Source organism: Colius striatus, chromosome Z (genome assembly GCF_028858725.1).
Source record: "Colius striatus isolate bColStr4 chromosome Z, bColStr4.1.hap1, whole genome shotgun sequence".
In the NCBI taxonomy this organism is placed as follows: Eukaryota; Metazoa; Chordata; class Aves; order Coliiformes; family Coliidae; genus Colius; species Colius striatus.
Window position 1 is genome coordinate 77,182,161 of NC_084790.1, and position 21,162 is coordinate 77,203,322.

Genomic DNA, 21,162 nt, shown 5'->3' on the forward strand with positions numbered 1-21,162 from the left:
CAGTCCTTGCAGGCAACATGTGACATGAATTCTTGGGGCACTTCTGTTTCAGGGAAGCGAAAACCTCTCCATTGAAACTGAAATCCTCCCTGCACTTTCAGAACATTTGTCTGCCTGGTAAGGAGATTTGCCTTTTGACAATGACAGCTCAGCAGGAGAGATTAGAACTCAGATAAACGGCTTAGAGTTTAGAAGAGACATTTCAGTTAGACCAAAAGCATTAAGAATGCTCGATTTTCAAATCTGGGAATTCAATCAGACTGAATGGAAAAGGATGACTTGTCACGGGGCCTGTCAGCACACACTTCTGTGGGCATCTGTCAGTTCAGGATGGGGACAAGCAGGTTCTGCTGGTTTTCAAAGGTGTTTCTGTTCCTGTCCGAGCAGTGCGGCAGATACATTTCCCTAAACTTCATCCCATAAACATGATACATGGGCATGATTATCCTACAGCTTACCAAATACTCTATCAATGACCAGCTATTTTTCTAGTACCTATTCTAGAAAACAAGCAGGATTCTCAACACTTTAATTACACACATTAGGTATCCTGATGATACTTGCTTGGGAATGGGGTGTTAATTCTGCTTTGTAAAATTGCTTGTGAACTTCTATGGAGCATAAAAATTCACCAAGAGACCCAGCAAATGGTAATTAATCCTCTACTGAACAGGTTTCCTGCTTAGGACACACTAATCTGAGGAAGGAAAAATAAAATGTAAAAAGAATCCATCTGAGAATACATCCAAATGCTGGTTTCATGTCCATAAGGTGTAATTGAAGAGTCTTGAGGGGCATGTACCTTTGAACATCCTTGCATGGGAGAAATCATAAATCCCCAGGTGGGATCACTTGGCTGCCTGGCATTAAAGGAATAATTATTATTCAGTATGGCCCAGAATAAAATGGTTAACAATAAAAAGACACGTTCAGTGGCACACATGGAGAACAGTAATTTCCAAGGCTGGCCACCGAGCACAAAATGTGCTGGGTATATCTATTCCAGGAATATCTCCCTGGGATCATGAGCTATTGCTGACAATGATGGACACCAACAGCTGCTTCAAATGAAGAGGCTAGTGTTGTGAGGAGTTTTAATTCAAAGTGAGAAATGCAGAGTTCAGGGGAACTGGTTACAAACACATGCCCAACATGTCTCATACCCAGCACAGAAAAAGGGTCACATTTCAAATCACAACTTTTCAAAATGCTACTCTAAAACTGTCTGACAATAAGATGCTTTTATTTATGTGTTCAACACAGCTCTCCTCTAACTCGTTCTTCCTTGCCTGTATGCTTTCCCAAAGATTTAGGAAAAACAGTTACACTTCCCAGCCAACCTCTAAAGCAAAATGGCTTTGCTTGAGGTAAGGAAAGCTGTTTCTCATGACAGGATCTCATATGAAAGCACTATGCCAAGGTTTTGCCATTTAAACCTGTGAGCAGTTAGCACAAGTGGCTCAGATATCCTCCACTAAGACACAAACTGCACTGCAAGACAAGGGGCTCTCCAGTATCTGAAACCTGCAGGCTGAACCAAGCAATGCCTGGAGCTGCACGTGGAAGACAAATGCAAGTGACACACAGATGTACTGGAGTCAGTATGAGTTTGAGCCACCCTGAACTCTTAGGACACCATCCAGGTTGCTTACACAATGTACAAACTAGGATAAGAGCTGGTCCAGACCCTCTGTGAAGAGAGAATCCCAGCTTGTTCCACATCAGAGGGTACATCCAGGTGCTCATTAGTGAGCTCTGCTCAAGCTATGCAGGGAGAGCTGCAGCTCTGCTCCTGCCAAGTACCATGTAGACATTCTGCACCTGAGCTACAGCTAAGTGACACCCCATCACATCACTGAAAAACACACGGATGAAGATTCAGCAGCTGGAGTCCACCCCAATGACCCTGTGCTGACAGAGCTCCTGAGCCCTCATGTCTACACCAACACAATATGTTGCAGGAACCTCATTTGGAGGTGATCAACAATGTAAGAACTATGATGAGTTCACGGGTTGTTTTACCCAAGCCAATTCCTTTCAGTATTCTGCAAGTGAAGAGCTTTCCCCCAAGGTTTGCCCACTCCAAATACCTTCTCTCTGATGGAGATCTGTTCAAGTTTTCCACTACTGGTAATCAGTTAGGTGTAACACAGCCGATTCTCCTCACCCATTACACAGATAGATGGAGTCATTAGCCCCCAAAACCAAAGAGGCTGATTTGCTTAGGGTACTCTTGCTCCTGCATTCACAGCAGTCAACAGTACTTGAGTCAGGTAGACATTGTAGATAGCTTAAACACAGTCCCTCAGAGGCATCAGGGTTTGCCCTCAGATGGCTGTCAGCAGCTCTCAGTGACGTTAGCTTGAATTTTAGAAAACAGAAATTGGCACTTAATGCTCTCAATTTTCCTTCAACACCTCTGACACCTTAATAGTGTTTATGATCTTTTTTCTCTCGATCTCCGAATCCCATAAGCACTTATTAGAGTAATTAGCCTTTATGATACTGCAATCAACTCGGGCATCTGCTCAGAACTGGCCTTTTCTCGGCTCCCAGAGGTCCTTGAACATGGCACAACCTCCTGCCATCAGCAGTATCTGTGCTGTGTGGGGTGGGGCATTTGACGACAGAACCAGGCAATTGTGTGCATAGTGGCAGGAACTTTTTTCTGAAGTATGTGATAATCAACCCAGGATTTTCAATGTATGAGACAAGTTATAACAAAAGTTCAATTATGATATATTAAGAACCAATTGAAAAAGGAAAGTGTGTGTAAAACAATGGCACAGAATTGAGTTGGAGGCCTGTGGCCAGTGGAGTTCCACAGGGATGGGTTCTGGGGCCAGTCTTGTTCAACATCTTCATCAATGACCTGGATGAGGGGACAGAGTGTACCCTCAGCAAGTTCCCCGATGACACCAAACTGGGAGGGCTGACTGATTCCCCAGAGGCTGTGCTGCCATTCAGCGGGATCTTGACCGGCTTGAGAGTTGGGCAGAGAGGAACCTCCTGAGGTTCAACAAGAACAAGTGCAGAGTCCTGCATCTGGGAAGGAACAACCCCTTGCACCAGGACAGGCTGGGGATTGACCTGCTGGAGAGCAGCTCTGCAGAAACCTGGGAGTGTTGGTTGATAATAAGCTAAATATGAGCCAGCAATGTGCCCTCGTGGCCAAGAAGCCCAATGGCATCCTGGGATGCATCAAGAAGAGTGTGGCCAGCAGGTCAAGGGAGGTTCTGCTCCCCCTCTCCTCTGCCCTGGTGAGGCCTCATCTGGAGTCCTGTGTCCAGTTCTGGGCTCCCCAGCACAAGAGGGACAGGGAACTTCTGGAAGAGTCCAGCGCAGGGCCACCAAGATGATCAGGGGACTGGAGCATCTTCATTATGAGGAAAGGCTGTGGGAACTGGGGCTGTTTAGTCTGGAGAAGAGACTTGAGGGAGGATCTTATTAACATTTGCAAGGATCTAAATGGTGGTTGTCAGGAGGTTGGGGCATCCCTTTTTTCTGTTGTATCTAGTGACAGGACAAGGGATAATAGAAACAAGCTGGAACACAAAAAGTTCCATTTAAACATAAGGAAAAACTATTTAACTGTTGAGGTGAGGGAGCCCTGGCACAGGCTGCCCAGGAGGGGTGTGGAGTCTCCTTCTCTGGAGGTCTTCAAGACCCGCCTGAATGTGTTCCTGTGTGACCTGGTCTACGTGGATCTGCTTCTGCAGGGGGTTGGACTAGATGATTTATAAAAGTCCCTTCCAAGCCCTACCATTCTATGATTCTGTGATTCTATGGTAAGTCATTTGCTGTGCCTGATAATGTTGGAACCAGTAATAAGGATACACTGCTGTTTTTCAAGTGTGATCTTTAACCTAACTCTTTTTGCAGTGCAAAATCAGTGTGTGAAACTTACTGCCGTCAGAAGAGCCTACCACTTTCTAATATTTATTTCTTAAAGCCCTTTTATTTATACGTAGGTTGAGACTATTCAACCCCCTATTTGTTCATAGAGAAATAAAGAGTAAAACCTGCATGTTTCCTGCTATGTACAGCAGGTTAGCATGGCAATAATCCATTCACTCTTTGCAAGGCAATACTATCATATATGTCTGTGGTAGCTGAGAATGGTTGCTGTCCAGGAAGAGATTGGACCGTTTGCCCAATCTGATTTGGAAATTCCCATATTTCTGATGCCAGTTCTACAAAATAAATAATGCTTGATTAGTTTTCATAGCACAGATGCTGTTAGTCACTCACATTAACAAAGTAAAATTGGTCAAAATCACCCCAGCCATGAGGCTGACTTGAGTACTTTGCAGGCAGCCACAGGCAGGATCTGCCTGCTTCTCCTGGAAGCAGACAGCTGCCTCTGCAAATACAAATCCTCTGAAATGTCCCTCAGCTTGCCGAAGCTCAACAGTGGGGTGCCACATGCAACACATGCACATTTACTGATGAGCACTTCCTTCCCTTTCTATTAATTATCCTTCAAGAAGCCTGTTGACAGCATTGGAGTATCACAGCCCTGCTGACACCTGCCCTAAGTGAAATAAGAGTATCTCAGTCATTCAAATGCCTAAAAAACCCAGAGAAATTCTGCCACAGGTAGAGAAGAGGAAGGACAAAGGCATTTTCAAATCATCAGGTCATTCTTAGACAAATTGGCCAAGGAAGATGCTCAGATGACTCCAGCAAACAAACAATTCATTGGGTTGCTGAGAAAAATCCCTGCTGATATGACCTAGGGATAAATTCCTTCTAGTGCCACCCTTGTAATTCATACAGTCCTAAGCAAAGCCACTGTGGCAACACCAGGTTAGTAGGGACTCAAAAAGGATATCTGTTATGCTCTGAGGCTGGATCAGACACAGCCCTACCACTGGTAACAATTCACATAGGCTGTTCTTACAAGCATCCAAGAAGCTTCTTGTAGATACCTCAGTGCTTAACCAGACTTACACAAGAAATTTCCTGTTCTGCAAGTCATTTACTTCTCACCAACTCCCCAGTGGACACAGAGAACAATAGTTTATTCTCCTTTTTATAACAATCTTCAAATGAGTTCCTGTGTGAGCTACTGTAGGTGGTCCTGCTCTGGCAGTAGGGTTGGACTGGATGATCTTTCCAGGTCCTTTCCAACCCTTAAGATTCTGTGATTCTGTGATTTTGTGAAAAGGTTGTTGTGCCACTGCATCTTGCTCTTTTTTTCCCAACCCAACAAAACCAATGGCTTCAACTCCAGGTCCTGTTCTCCAAGGCTTCACCATTCCTGTTCCTCCCCTTCAGCTCTTCTCTGCAGTTGCAGACATATGGTACAGGGCCACCCCTAGTCATTAGCAGGCAGGAGTTATAACCTCTTCTATCTTATATTCCTGCTAATAAATCAGAATGACTCCTGTCTTTATGCAACAATATTATGTTGCTGACCACTGGTGGTGATCTGCTATACTCTCCCCTTCTGGCACCCTGCTGCCTAAGCAGTCATTCTTTGTTTCATGTCTGTGCATTTAATTTCCCTTTTCTAAACATAGTATTTGCTCTTGTCTTTATTGAATTTCATCACATTGATTTCGAGCTTTTCTCCCAATTTATCATTTTGATAATTTTGAACATAATCATGTCCCACAAAATGCCTTGTCCTCCCAAGGGGGCTTCTCTATTCTGTAATTGGAGTTGTTAATGAAAGTATTGATCAAAAGAAGACCAGGACTGACAGCTGAAGAGTCTCACTTGAAGCATCTTCATAGTCTGACAGCAAGCACCGTAGAACTGCTATTTGAAGACACCATGCAAGCCACATGAGCAGCCTCTTTTTGGCAATTTTACCTAATTCTTCTTTCTCAACTTTAGTTGAAAGAATGTCACTGTGTGAGGCTGCATCAAAAGCATTAGTCAAGTCAAGATGGATAAAGGTGATAACCTTGACTGTTTCCCCCTTCATGACGCCCACTTCTCTGAAACAACAGAAAGAAATTATACTATCTTGACAATTTATTCTGGACAAATCCATGTCTGCCTCTCCAAATCACCTCATTATCTAGACATTTACAAATTCTTTTGCCATTTGTTCCAGTGTTTTTCTAGACATTGAAATTGGTCCAGCTGGTCAGTAATTCCCTGAGTCCAACCCTACCCTTTTTCTCCAGATATGTAATTTCTTCTTGACCTTTCCTCCTGTTCATCTCCCGGCATCTGGGGAGGAACAGCCCCATGCACCAGCACAGGCTGGGGATTGACCTGCTGGAGAGCAGCTCTGCAGAGAGAAACCTGGGAGTCCTGATTGATAATAAGCTAAATATGAGCCAGCAATGTGCCCTCGTGGCCAAGAAGCCCAATGGCATCCTGGGATGCATCAAGAAGAGTGTGGCCAGCACGTCAAGGGAGGTTCTGCTCCCCTTCTCCTCTGCCCTGGTGAGGCCTCATCTGGCGTTACTGTGTCCAGTTCTGGGCTACTCAGCTCAAGAGGGACAGGGAAGTGCTGGAGAGAGTCCAGCACAGGGCCACCAAGATGATCAGGGGTCTGAAGCATCTTCCTTATGAGGAAAGGCTGTGGGAACTGGGGCTGTTTAGTCTGGAGAAGACTGAGGGGAGATCTTATTAATATTTATAAGTATCTAAATGGTATTTGTCAGGAGGTTGGGACATCCCTATTTTCTGTTGTATCTAGTGACAGGACAAGGGGTAATGGGATGAAGCTGGAACACAAAAAGTTCCATTTAAACATAAGGAAAAACTATTTTACTGTTGAGGTGTGGGAGCCCTGGCACAGGCTGCCCAGGAGGGGTGTGGAATCTCCTTCTCTGGAGGTCTCTGGGGGTTTGGACTAGATGATCTCTCAAGTTCCTTTCCAACCCCTACCATTCTATGATTCTACCATTCTATGATTCTACCATTCTATGATTCTATGATTCTATGGTTCATAGGCATGCTTGTCCTACAAATTAGAGTGCAGCTTGATGCCCTGCTGTGCTCTCATTCATACTTTGTGAGTCCTCGTGGCTGGCTTAGGATGCCTCTAGCCTGGGTGAATTGTCCAGACACTGTTTTCTAGGCTCTGGTACTCTGTCCATGCCACTGTCCCTCCTGCATGCACAAACAGTCCTTTCAGGAAACCACCTGCAGAAATCTCTTTTGCCAAGTGTTGGCTCTACAGCATCACTGACATATGTTTTGGGACTGATGACAGTAGACTATGTATGCATCATATTCCAGTTTGTGCATATCACAGTTATGTGAATGTTTGTGCAACAGCAGAGTGATCCTTCTCTTCCTGTGTGCCCTAGAACACACTGCACCTCTGCTTCTGAGCCAAGGTACTCAATCAGCTCTGATGATGTAAATGGACTTGCACATAATCGCTATCCTCTGCTTAAAATACAGGAAGGATGTAGCCAAAAGGGCTCCCTAAAATGCTTGTTAATGATCTGAAATTGCTCTGGCTAGTTCTTTAAGTGCTCCAGGGTATGTTTAAGCCAATCTTGATGATGAGCAAGAACCTACCTCATTCAAATACTCTTTAACATGCTCTTTCCCTATTCTGATCTGTGCTTTCATTCTTGTTACATTAATCATACTAAGCAATCAGTCTCAGACACTTATTGTAAGATTAAACAATACAGCATCAAATATTTCATCTTTCTCCATACCACTCAACATTAGCTGAAAACTTGGTTTAGTAATGAGCCTATAGTCTCCATTCCTTTAACTTCTACTTCCTAAATATTTCTGCCTTCTCTTTCATGACCCAGGATAATCACAGCTCATTTTGCACCTTCACTTTCTCTGCATTAATTTGTCTTTGTGCTTTTGTCTAACTCTCTGCTTTAGACATACATCCTTGTTTTCATGCTTCAAGAGTTTCTTTATAATTTGCTGCCAGCAGACAGGTAAAATTCCAACAAGAAGTACATATCTGAATCTGGATATGTCACTCCAACAGTAGGCACCTTTGGTCTGTGTAGAGAATACTTTCTCCATTTTGCTACCATTCTGTTTTTCAGTCTGTGCTGAGGGCTCATGCTGAGTGCTGATCTACAAAAAATTGCCTCATAGGTCACATCTTCTGCAGCCAGGCTGATCTCTCCTGTGTCTGGTGTGAATATTCTCCTGGACTCCCTCACAGCACTTTCTGATTTGAGCTAAGAAGCAGTTCTCATTTCTTCCCTCTGTCACCTCCAAATGTGTTTCTTTTTGGTTCCTGACAGAAACTTTCAGCAGAATGACATCCGGAAACATCAAGTCATTATCAGCAAAGAAGAAATCTTTCACATTCTTCTCCTGCCAATGACAAATTGACTTTATTTATTTATTTCCCTCCCTGTGTCACTTGTCTGCTGTTTGCCCAAGGGATCTTCTGTAGTGAAAGTCTCCAAAGACAGCCAGCTGACCCTGAGTTCACCGACTTTCTGTTTTGCTTAAACAAATAGTTTGTCCCGCCTTGCTGCTGAGACAAAGTAGTTCTTCCTCAGCAAAGTCCCCAAATGCCCTTCATCAAGGACACTGACAGCTATTCTTCCTTTGCTGCTTCTCATGCACCCCATCCTGGCACCATAATTGGGTCTTGCCAGCTTGATGAGGATCCTTAGCCAGCTGCCAGAAGTGAAGCCAAGGCCAGATATCTGGAGGAGTACATGCAAAAAGCAAGGCTACTTTCCTTCAGTCAGCCACAAGAATCTCCCCAAAATTACTCACTTGATCACCTGGAAAGCACAGGCTACTTTACTCCAGTGTCAGTCTTAATACATTAAGAAACAGACAGAACAAGTTTTAGAGGCGAGGAGCCAGGCTGTCTTTGGAGTTACCAGTGCTAACTTGGACACAGGTCAAGTTGTCCTATGTGCAGATGGGAAGGAAAACAGAAAGCTTCACTCCTCACCATGGTTAGCTGGGATAAAGGCAGAGTGATCTGCCAGGTGACCCAGATGACTCCGAGTCAAAGCAACAATGAAGGTTTCAAAGATCTGTTATGACTGAGTGCAAACTGCTTACCCCAAGACTTTGGTCAAAACAGCCCTGTCAGCCTCTTTGGTTAAGTCTATGCTTGGGGGAGAAGAAGCTGCTGAGTTCTGATAGTGCTTTGGCCGTGTGACAGCATTGTGGCAGGGAGAAGCCATGGTAAGCTCCAGCTGGTCCCTCAGTGACAGGGACCAGAACCACAGGGTGACTGGCATGCCCATCTTAGAGCCAGCATGGCAAGGTATAGCATAAAGGGCTTCTCTCTGCGGTGCATGGTCAGCAAAAGAAACTGTTGGTTTGTATCATGCTTTTTACCATTCCTATCTATTAGGCTGGGAAGCAGACAGCATTTCTGCTGTGGAACATCTAGCGAGAATGAAATATCTCAAAACAGTTAAAACTTTTGGTCAACATTATCCTTGATTTTGTTCTCAGAAGCTCTGCTGTGAAAGTCTAGTTCCTGTTCACATCCACATCCCTGAGCTCTAAAAAGGATGCTGGTAAAAATACAACAAATGAACAAACCTACCCACAACTAAGGAGGACGACCTGCCCAAGAGAAGAAGAATCAGGCTTACCACATGGGGAGAGCTCAGCTGCCACTATCAGACTTGAATCTTTAAGTATTCAGAAACTTCATTGAGAAACCCAACTCTCATGAGTTGGGGGACACTAACACCTTTCTGCCACTGCCTGAGACACCTGCATGAGGAAGAAGTCAAGACTGTGTTTTGATGAGAAAGCTACTTTTTTGGACCAGGAGGCTGATGCCTCTGTGCAGCCAAAATCAAATCTGCCAGAAGGGTTCATCTGAGGCTCTGTCTTTTAAGATTCCATGTGTTGTTCACAAGGAGGAAGGCAGGTTGCATGATGAACCACAGGTAAAGCAAAAGTATTAATGTATTCCTTCTTTCAGTACCATATAAAAAGATAATAGAATCACAGAAATATTTAGGTTGGAAAAGATCTTTAAGATCATCAAGTCCAACCATTAACCCATCACTGCCACAGCCACCACTAAAAACCATGTCCCTCAACACCACATCTACAGGCCATTTCAATACTTCCTGGGATGGTGACTCCACCACGTCTCTGGGCAGCCTGTCCCAAGGCTTGACAACCTTTCTGGTGAAGACATTTTTCCCAACTTCCAATCTAATTTCCTCTTGTCCTGTTGTTTGTTGCTTGGGAGAGGAAGCCAACACTCAAATTGTAACTAGACATTTAATAAAATTAACTTTAAAGAGCACAGGCCAGAATGCTGAGATAAGACAGTTATAACTAACTCTGCAAGACCTGGTGACATTCCACCTAGGGTGCTTAAGAGAGCAGCTGAAGCAATGTCTGCATCATTAGCTATTACCTACAAAAACTAGAAGAGAGGTTCTGAAGGATAGGAACAGGGTAAAAATGCCCCCAAGAAACCAAAAACAAAACCTGTCTTGAAGAATAGGTTAAAAGACTGTGGACCAGTCAACCTAATGCTGAACTTTAAGAACTGAAACAAAGTAGTAAGTCATCCATCCATATACATAGGATAAGAAGATAAGGAGCAGTGAATATGAGTTTGCCAAGGAATGATCTTGTCAAGCAAAATTTATTTCCTTCATTGGTGGCGTAACAGGTCTGAAGAATTAGGGGGAAGGATTAGATGTGATTTACCTGTAATTTTGTAAGGCTTTTGGCATGCTCCTTGTGATGTTTTCAGAAGCAAGCTAAGAAAAGAAGGCCTAGATGGAATTACTATTAAGTAGATTCAGTAACTGAAAATTAATTTTCAAGATCAGTGATTTCCTGACAATTGGGAGAATGTCTCTAAATGGTTGCCACAAGGGATTGTCCTGGGTCCAGTGCTGTTTAATGTTTTAATTTCCTATTTGCATAGTGTATTATAAAATACAGAGGATTCTGTTAGGATCAGGACTCAAAGTTATCTTGACAAACTGGAGACACAGTCTGAAAACAATAAGGTGAAATGTCATAAAGAAAAGTGCAGAGGGACACAGATAAGAAGAAGGAATCATATAAACATGTGGAAATTAGGGAATTTCTGGCTAAGTGATCAGAGGCTGGTACAGGAATCAGCAAAGAGAGACTGCTGGAGGGTTAGGGGAATTACAGAAATCCTTTTCACATGGATTAAGAGGTGTGTGTCATCTAAGACACAGCAGGTAACAACTCCAGTCTGTCAGTCCTGGTGAAGACAGCTGGGCTGCTCAATCTCACTTTAAATAAATCACTTCATGAACAAAAAACCAGCAACTATGATAGCATGATGGGAAGGACAGTCTCAAGGCCTCTGCCAGTTCTCATTTCTGTGATTCACTAGCAGTTCCCCAATTCCAGAAAGGAAGATTCAGTTTGAATTTAGATTCAGTCTCACCTCTCACAAGTTTACTGCATGTCTTGTTCAACCACACTGTGACTGCTTCATGCACTGTGATAAATGAGACTCTTTTGTATAGCAGACAAGCCTTTTGAGTGTGAGTAAAAGCTGATGGAGAGATATAAATAAAAATTACTTTGATTTACATATATATAAAAACTTAAATTTATTCATATCTTAAAATCTGGGTTTTCTTTTAAATGCAAATGTTTCAGCTATGACAGTAATCTACAGATAATGAGAGCTGCCAAGCAAAGGAGGGTTCTTAGTGCTATTCTGTCCATTGCAGAAAGATTTGGTGATGTTTTACTGTAAAATCATGCAACAAGACAGAATAGATCAGCTCGATGTGCTTAGGAAGTAAATGTGTCCCCATGACAAAAGCCATTAAAGAAATAAGGTCTGCAAGGACTAACTTCCTAAAAGTAAGCCAGTAATATTTAAATACTTGGCTATAGTGTTTGCATTAAAGAGGAGATGGTTTAGACAGTGATGAATGTCAAAATGTTCAAAGATCTCAGTGCCTTCCAGTCAATTTGGGATTACTTCATCTCCCTTCCATCTTTAATAAGCAACTCAGGTACAACCTGACATAAGGTACTACCCACCATCATATCTGAGGCAGAAGAAGGGTTTTACTCATAGGGCTCCTTACTTTATGTACTTTCTGTGTAACACAGCTTTCCTGATAACAAACATGCTGGTTAAAAGGGGCAGGGTGGCCTGACAGGCTTGGTAAGAGTAGGTAAGTACTGAAACAAAGACAGCTGCTTAATCTACAAGTAAATTAGGCAGCATACAAGACAGCCAGCTTGGCAGGACTATATCTCACCAAGCAAGGACACAGGAGAAAGAACTCAACAAAAAGTATCTCAAAACACCCTAGAAAAGAAAACATAGCACAGCAACGCCTGGGTGCTCCTGGAGCTCCTCAACTGCGGGCCATGAGTCACCTGCATCATAGTTTTATTCATGGCTACCAGCAAATACCAGGCTTATCTGGTGGAAGAGTATTGCTCCTGCCACAGGTGATAGTTGCAACTTCCCATTGAAGGAACTTAATAAATGCTTTCTCTCACTCTAGCAGCATATGGCTACTTGCAAGCTTTACTACAAGCATTCCTGAGGTTTTATCCTCCAAAGTCCTTGAAAGCTTCCTGAGAGCCAAGGGACAAGAGATATATTCACCAGCAATGAAGACACTATAAAATAAGTTCTCATGTCATATTTAGCCCTCAAAACACTCCTCTGCTGAACATTACTTCTTTCTCACAGCTAGATCAAGTCTCTTCCACTTTGATGGTATTTTCCTGGTACTCTCAGCACCAGGCACCACCTCTTGAGCACCAATGAACTCAAAGACACATGATCAGCAGACAAGAGCAAAGAATCAGGCCCACTGCATCCATATGTTCACACATCAGTCACAGATTTGAGGTACAGAAAAAGGGTTGCAAAACCTCTCCTACCAAAGAGCACACTCAGTGACACTAGGACAGACTCATCACAGAGCTGAGCAGAGAGCAGAGTCACGGGAGTGCCACTGAGGCAGAGCAAGGGCCCAGCCTTGAGGCTTGTGCATCATTCATGCTTCAGAGACTTAGATTTATCTGGAGGAAGCAGAGCTCAGTTATAAATAGCACTGGATAAGGCTGCATCTACTTTCAGTTTATTTTCTCCCTGCTGTGATTTGGATGTTCTGCTTTGAACAGGTTTCACCAGGAATCTGCTTGCTTATTTCTCACACAGCACTTCCCCCTGTACTTATTAGGCTGGTATGTTAACAGTTGAGGAGCAAGGAACCTGACTCTCACCCATTTGTCCCATCAACAGCTATGTTCCCATGTCAGACACAGCATGCAGCTGAATGATGGGTGCCAGAGGCCAGCAAAGCTGGGCGGTATTAATCAATTACAATTCACAGCTCTCGGTTTCAATTCTGACTGTGCTCATTGAGCAAGATTTCCAATTTACAAAGTATGAAGTTCCCTGCTCCGTGTGCAGGGAGAGCAGACATATACGGCAGGCAGGCATGCATCCAAATCCCCAAGCTACCCGATGCTGCTAAATCAGAGACACTGTCTTTGATGTGCTTGATGGAAGGCTCTATCATCATAGGATGGAGCAGCAGTAACAGAGAGAGATGCTCTGGGGCCGGCCGGCTATCAACAGCCTGGGACTCTACACAGAGCTGTGGCAGCTCAGTGTGGCAGCAGGGCTGGGACAAGGGTGAGAGCCCAGGTCAGCCCTGGCTCCCCACATTTCACTATATATCCCAACGTCCCTGCCCAGCTTGCCACTAGCTCTGCCTCCATCGCTCTCATATAGAGATAAGTATCTCTATTCCATCCTCTTAAGAAGCACTCTGTTGTTTCACAGGTAGCATCAATGCCATTAAAACCCATCTGGTCCATATGTTTCTACACCTACTTTGAAGATTCAGCAATTGATAGTCACATTTCATGTGACTAGCAAAGAAATTCTTTTTTCCACCAAGATCCAACATAGTTTCCTGGTTCCTATTAACTTTTAGTTAACTTTTCTAACTATAAAGCAGTAAAACAGGATTCAAAGATCCAAACAACCAAACAAATGCATTACAAGTTCTCTGCCCTTTTAAACCTCAGGCTAGCATTTTCCAACACCCCAAGCCTCTGAGAGACTCTTAAATTTTCTATGTGAAGTTTTCTCCACAAACTAGCACCAGTACAACAAACATGTAAAGGAAATTATTTATATTTGCTTGCAGACAAAAGAAAAGAAATAGACAATCTGGAAACCCACAATAAAATGGTTTAGATCTTAAGTAAAAGGAGAGGAGAAAGAAGAACAACACAGCACTAGAGGAGTATCTATTCAGCAAGCAGCGGTGAGAACAGAAGGCAGAAAGTAAGTTCAGCATCTGTATGAAGTACAGAGAGAAAAGTGGCATCAAAGCAGAAAAAAAACCCCTTTTCAGACAAATGTTAGATGATCTGTAAGGGATGCTTTGCAAGAGAATTTCTAACCCACAAGAATCCATACCCAAGTACAACTTAAAAATAACCAGCTACAAAAACTCAATCTCCAGAAAGTATAGTGTGACACCTTCTCAAAAGATAAAACATCAAAGTTAAAAGATCAGGGATTTTATTCATTATTGTCAAAGATACTTAGGAAGAAGCATTTGGACACTTACCTTACCTAACCTTAAAGTAGCTTGAAAAGTGTCCAGGAGGTTTTGAAAAAAGTACAAGCATGGTACAAAATATTTTCTCCAGCATTTCTTCCACACCAGTGTCTTGCACTTTCCACTATCTGCATCAAACTTAAATGAGCCCAAAGCTTCCTGATGAATTTCTGTGGCCCAGTAGAGCCCTTCCAATAAATGGCGAAACTTGTTGCTTTCCCAGCAACTAAGGACAACAAGAAAGCTACTGATCTTGACCCTGTTTTCTTCAGCAACCATATGGCAACCCTTACAAAGCACAACCCTTCCTGCCCACTCCTGCCTCCAGGAGAGGACAAGGGAGCAAACACATGATGGATATTTGTGGACTACTGTTCTGCACTAAGTGCAGTGTCAGATTCTCAACTGATTGGCACAACTGCTGCTGCAACAGCCTATGATGGACACAAGAGCTCAGTGTTAGGGAGCAGGACTGCAGCTAAGCATTTCTCCAACAAAGAAGCCTCTAACAGAGGTCACTGGACCTCTGCTGCATGCTGGCTGGCCCATGAATGCTCTTCCCACTCCTCCATACTTCTGTGCATGCACAAAATGACTGAAGTGACCACTCTGGTGAGGATATCGTGGCCTCCTTTACCTCTGGGACATCAGCAGTTAATCGGACTTTTTACCCTCTTTTCACTGGGCTAGGTGTGCAAGGAGGACTGGTGGCAAGGAATAGTAGAAAGCTGGGGTTAGAGATGGAGGTCCTCTGTGCAGACATTGCACTGACCTAGTATGAGAGATGCAGGTTGTTTGCATTGCTCTAGAAGTTTAATGCTAAATAAGCCTCATTATCAGGTTTCTGCTCTATTATCCCTTCAGGCTACATTCTTTCACTTGCCAGCTCACATCATGATGCTTCTCATCCCTGCCAGCTTCCTTAGTTTCAGGTCTCTGTTGCTCTTCTTTCCTCTCCATATTTCTGTTTCACCTCTAGAGTTATCCGCTAACAGTATCCTCACAGAGTTGAATGATGTTTTTGCACTGAACTATGCCCAGCAAACACCTATTTTGAGGTCCTTAGCAGTAAAGGCAAGAGGCAGTGAGCCTGCTGTGAGACAGCTGATCTTTATTCTGACCTTGATAGCAACCTTCTGTCTTTTCTTTTTCTTTTGCATCAAACTCTTTGATTGCCTGAAGCCAAAGGAACATAATATTATGGGAAGCATTAATATCTCAGAGGCAATGCAAGCTGCAAAATCTGTTTGTCTAAATGCAGATGACAGATTTAGGAGACTGCCCATCATCAGAAAAGAAACAATGTGCTGGTGTGACAGTGGATTATGAACAAAATGTTTTTTCTTCTTTGAAGAGCAGCAAATATAATCAGCTTCCTGGAAAGTCCTTTTGTTTTTTGTTTGTGGAGCTGTGCCCAGCAAAATGACATGGGATGGAGAGCAGCAGGTCATGATGACATTAAAGGTGATCCTGTACCTGAACTCATTTGCTTCAATCAGCAAAACAAGGCCTCAGTGAGTCTTGTGTGACTTAATGAACTGCTAAGATTCAGTGTATACACATTTAAGGATGCAGAATAGAACACAGAAAGTAGAGGTTGGAGCTCAACATGATTATGGAGCAGTATTCAGTGAGCAAGTCTCAGGTGTGTTTTATCTGGTTTACATTTGAGGTATGACTTCCACAAGTTCTACTGGGAAACGATTCTGCAAGCTGACACTCAGTCTAGTTTCCTTTGTCAGTTTGCAGTGTTATCATCCTGCTTTATCCTTTTTGTCCTAACCACAAGTGTCACATTTAACCTTAACAGCGTTTGGCAAAGAATTGGCAAGCAGCAGCAAGCCCTTTCTCCTCCCATGCATTAATATAAGGCAGAAAATAATTCTTTCAGGATGCCATCTGAAGCTCCATGGCATCAGCTCCTCAGGGAGGTCAGATCAGCTTCAGTAAATTAACAATGAACCAACTTGTTTTTCTAACCAGTGAGCTCTCCATAGCAATTTCAAACTACGCTATGCACATGGGCAAGTCTGCCACAGCTGAGATTTGCTCTAAGCACAGCCAAAAGAAATATTCCCTTTGCAGATCTTTAGGTCAACACTCTGCAGCGAGAATTCAGTCAGTAATTCTAACAGTGAGCAAGTAAAAAAATATATTTCCAACACTCTGCATCAGTATTTGCTTTGTACTATTCCCAGCAGAAGCAGAAATAACGTCCTGTTGGTTTGATGTGAAAGTGAACTAGGAGCACACAGTGGAAACAAATCTGTTGAACAAGATGTGTTTTAGGAGAGAGACTGAACAGCAGAAACAAACGTTGACACGGCAGATAGTTTCAGTTCTCAATCCCTGTTTGTGGACTGCTCCAGCTTCCAAATGCTTCAAACCTAAAGTATCTAGTATATACCAGTGATGAAAGGTAAGAAAAAAAGCACTTTTCATAGAATCATAGAATGTTAGGGATTGAAAGAGACCTTTATAAATCATCTAGTCCAACCCCCTACAGAAGAGGTCCACCTAGATCATGTCACACAGAAACGAGTTCAGGTGGGTTTGAAAACCTCCAGAGATGGAGGCTCCACACTTTCCCTGGGCAGCCTGTGCCAGGGCTCCCTCACCTCAACAGTGAAATAGTTTTTCCTTATGTTTAAATAGAACTTTTTGTGTTCCAGCTTCTTTCAATTATCCCTTATCCTGTCACTAGATACTGCAGAGAAAAGGGATGCCACAGCCTCCTGCCATCCACCATTTACATATTAGTAAATATTAATGAGATCCCCCTAAAACATAATCATCTTGTTGTTTTTGGGTTTTTGTAAAAAAAAAAAGGATAAAGAAAGAACAAAGCTCAAAGGTTGGCAAAGAGACAGGCTCCATTCTGAGAATCTATTCCCAGACTAGACTGCTCTCTCATGGTCTCTGGGTGCCAATGTCTAGTCAAGCTGTCCCACATTGGTCACCCTTATTAGCATGCAGAGCCAAGCTGTGGAACTGAGCTATTGGCTCCAACAGATACCCCGTCAAGGGACTTACTCTCTAGGAGTGCTCAGTGCTGGAGCTGATGGGAGAATTATGATTTTCCTGACTATTTGGAGTATTATTTAGATTAAAGTGAGGTTTACCTTGACCCCGCACAGGCTTTTGCCCAGCAGAACATGACAGGTTTGACAAAGATTTCCAGGAGCTGACTCCTTTTAAGCTTGTGTCCACAGTCAAAGGCAGAGGCCTGAATTCAGTGAACTAAGTAACCATTTCTAGTTCCATGTTCCTGTGAGACTTAAGGTTTCAGTAATGTATTAGTCACATTACACTGCATGCATATACATTAATACATCTGTGTATGTGTTTATTCCTTTCTGGCTTTGGCTTAATCAATTGCTAGTAAGACATTAGAAATGCATAATTTAAAACAAGCCAGAATTTTCCATTATTTGTGGTGCAGGAGAACTTAAAGCACAGAAGACAATTGCCAAATCTATAAAAAGGTACTGCTATGCTCTTTAAAAATATTGGAAGCAGCATCAAGCAAAGTCATTCATAGGTAACAGAATTAGAAAATTTCTATGATTCTATCTTACTCTTAATAATGGGCTATGTTACATCAGCCTTGTTTTATGCAAACTTACTGAGATATTACTCAGTCACTGAAGATGAAATGTCACAAGAAAAGAGCTGTCAGCCTGCTTTACTCACTTCCCATTTTGTTCCTATTGTGAAAGGGCTGTATTGTTTCAAAAGGAAGGAGCCAGGCAGTCCAGAGAACAAAGGCTCCTAATTGTTCTGAAGAACTTTGTTACTTTTCTAATTGGTTTTCAAAGTCATGGGCTTGCAGTCTCTACAAAAGTGAAGGCTGCACAGGGTGGTCTAGACAAAGACCAAGCTTCAGAGTAGTTGGCGTGTTCTAGGAGGGGAATGAAGCATCTTTGAACTCAATGAGTAACAAGGCATCACGTGTTAAAGTCACTTAACCCCGAATGAGGAATAACAACACAAGGTCTTAACCTAACGGTTCTTTACGTCAGTTTTCCTTCTATCAAATGGAGAGAAAACCTTTCCTAATCCTTTTGGCTGATATTGACAAATGCCTAAAGTTCAGGTATTTCCAAAAGAGGTACAAGGTCTCCTGACTACTGTGCTCATTACTACCTTTGCTCACAAGTTTCAGAGCAAGTAAAAAACTGTTAAGTTCACTAAAAATATTGGTACTTCATTGCAGAAATTTTTTGGAAATACAACAAACAAGCAGGAACTAGAGTCCACTCATACCTACAGCTATCCCTATCTATGAGGTAGTTTCTCTCCATTTCAGAGATATGTCCCCAAAGCGCCTAAAGACTTTTTCACCTCTGAACCACTTGCTGCCAAGCAGTGCATTTAAACCTACCTTTAAAAACTCTGTGCAGACAGCTTGTACTGCTGAATGTACCTGCTTCTGGTCTGTAGGGGTGTGGCCACTAATAATACCTCCTAAGCATACTTTGTCTCCCAATACCATCTGGGGCAAAATTATCAAGGATCTGCTGCCTACAGATTTCTACTGCTGCAGTAGAAATTGGTGAGCTGTTGCACAGGAGTTTGTGTTTTGTGGGCTTTAATTGGAAGATGTAATAAAAAGGAGCCGTGGCTGGGGGTAATCCATGCATGTCAAGAGCCCAAGTACAAGCAACGTGACTGTTATATATATAACATATATGTATAACATATGACATATGGCAGCCTAAATCAGGTGGCAGCAATAGCTAATGGCAGCAATGCCTGTAGCCCAGGCTAGCAAACCAAATATGTACACCTGTACCTCAACAAGCTGATACAGACCGTGTTGAGATAAGTGCTGCCATGCTTTTGCTGATATAAAGGAGATCAGAAATGCATATACCTTCCAATGCTTCAATATTAATTCATTGTAGACATAACTATAAAGTTAGCTGAATGTAGCAATATATGCACCCCAGTCCTGCACCATATCATCCATCTAGTGAGTTTGCGACAGATGCCAGCATGGCTTTACTTTAAGAGCATTTCCTGAACATGGCAATTCTTAATTCACTAGAATACTTCAAAGTCAATTTCAAGATAGTGTCTCCTGAATCCCCATGGCAGCCAGTTCCACAAACACCTGCCTCTGGGTTTGTTGTGCCCAACAGAGCTTTCTTTAATGGCTAATATGCTCATTTTACATACCACTCATCACTTGCTGCCCTGTGATTCTGTATATAACCTAGATTTGGAAAATAAATAGCGTTGCATGCTGGTATACACAGAGAAGATAGTTCCTCCCCAAGTAGAACTTATTTGTAATAATGAAAATTACGGAGAAAGAACTGTTTACAGCAAACTTTTACTCATGAGTTTAGTTTCTGTTGAGGACCAAGGATTTATGCAATTGCTTTGCCTTTCTGCATATTTCAAAATTAGCTTGAAATACAACTTAATAATCAATCACTAACACACGTATTAAATCAACATGTTTCCCCATACAGCACTTTTCCTGCTGTGTCTAAACTCATCCCAATTAAAATCTCAATTAGAGGGAAGAAAAAATACCCTTACCTGCCACACTGGCTCCGTGTGCTTTCCTGACTTAGCGCTGCTCTTGTAGCTGGGCTGGGAGGTTGCTTTCTTCAAGCTGTAGATGGCCACATTGCCATCATAGAATCCCACTGCCAAGAGGTAGGGGTGGTCACTATGGAAGTCCAGGCACATGATGCCACTCTCACTGCTGAAGACATACTCTGGGAAGGAAGGGTTCTTCATGGTGTAGAGCAGGAGCATGCCCTGGCCCTGCTTCGTGAAGTCATCTACATAAGGAGGAGCTTTGCTGTTAAATCAGATTCCAAGATCCTCTACTATTGAGACATATAATCTGACAGCACTTAACTTAGCCCTGAAACCCACCTGAAAGCAAAGTCATGTGGGAAGGACATCAGTCACAGAACCAAAATCATCATGTGGGCATGCCTACATCTGAAAAACCTCTCCTGCATTGATATGTCATCCCCAGGATGTAGGACAGTGTGCTTATGCAGAAAAACTATTGTTTGGTAGTGTTTATCTAAGAGGGAGACTTGAGAAACTTTGGAGGGAAAGTGCAGAGGAAAAATGAATATTGTGGACACTTTGAGCTAGGTTTTCACTAGCATTGCACATTCAGGCTGAAACAAGGATAGCAGCATTTCAATTTCTGTATTGGTAATATTTGACACTACAGCCTCCACTGCTTCTTCAAAGAAAAGCATCTCATTGAACTATCTGTAAAGCATCATATCCACTGCCATTGCACATAACTGTGCAATGCAGAAGTCACTACAGGTTTATTTTGTGCTTATGTCAAGCATCTTCTATGTGCTTGGCACAGAGCAAGCCTTTCCAGTTTCTCTTTACTTTCACTCTTTCTTTGCACTGCCTGAAATTACCTCTCTCTGTTTTCAATACAACTGTCTTCCCTTTGTGTTTTTTTTATCACGTCCTGACTGTCTCTGCAACTTTCAGGGGTTTTTTTGCTCATCTAAAAAACAATTTCCAAATTCTTTCAAAGGGGAAGAAAAGCTGTTGATGTAGATAAGCAATTCAGAAGCAAAGAAGGAACTTTCCTAATCTATGAAACAATGCTTTCTCTGAGGTATCCTAGCCATCTCTCAAAGTGCTTTTTCTTACTGTC

At 42.7% G+C, this 21,162-nt stretch overlaps 1 protein-coding gene across 1 annotated transcript in view; it reads right to left on the reverse strand.

Moving 5' to 3' along the window:
• DNAI1 (dynein axonemal intermediate chain 1) overlaps positions 1-21,162 on the reverse strand; it is a 151,745-nt gene that overhangs the window by 58,553 nt on the left and 72,030 nt on the right. Inside the window, exon 13 of the mRNA XM_062018494.1 lies at positions 20,055-20,302. Within this exon, the coding sequence (XP_061874478.1) occupies positions 20,055-20,302 (248 nt within the window). The remainder of the gene's footprint in view (positions 1-20,054; positions 20,303-21,162) is intronic.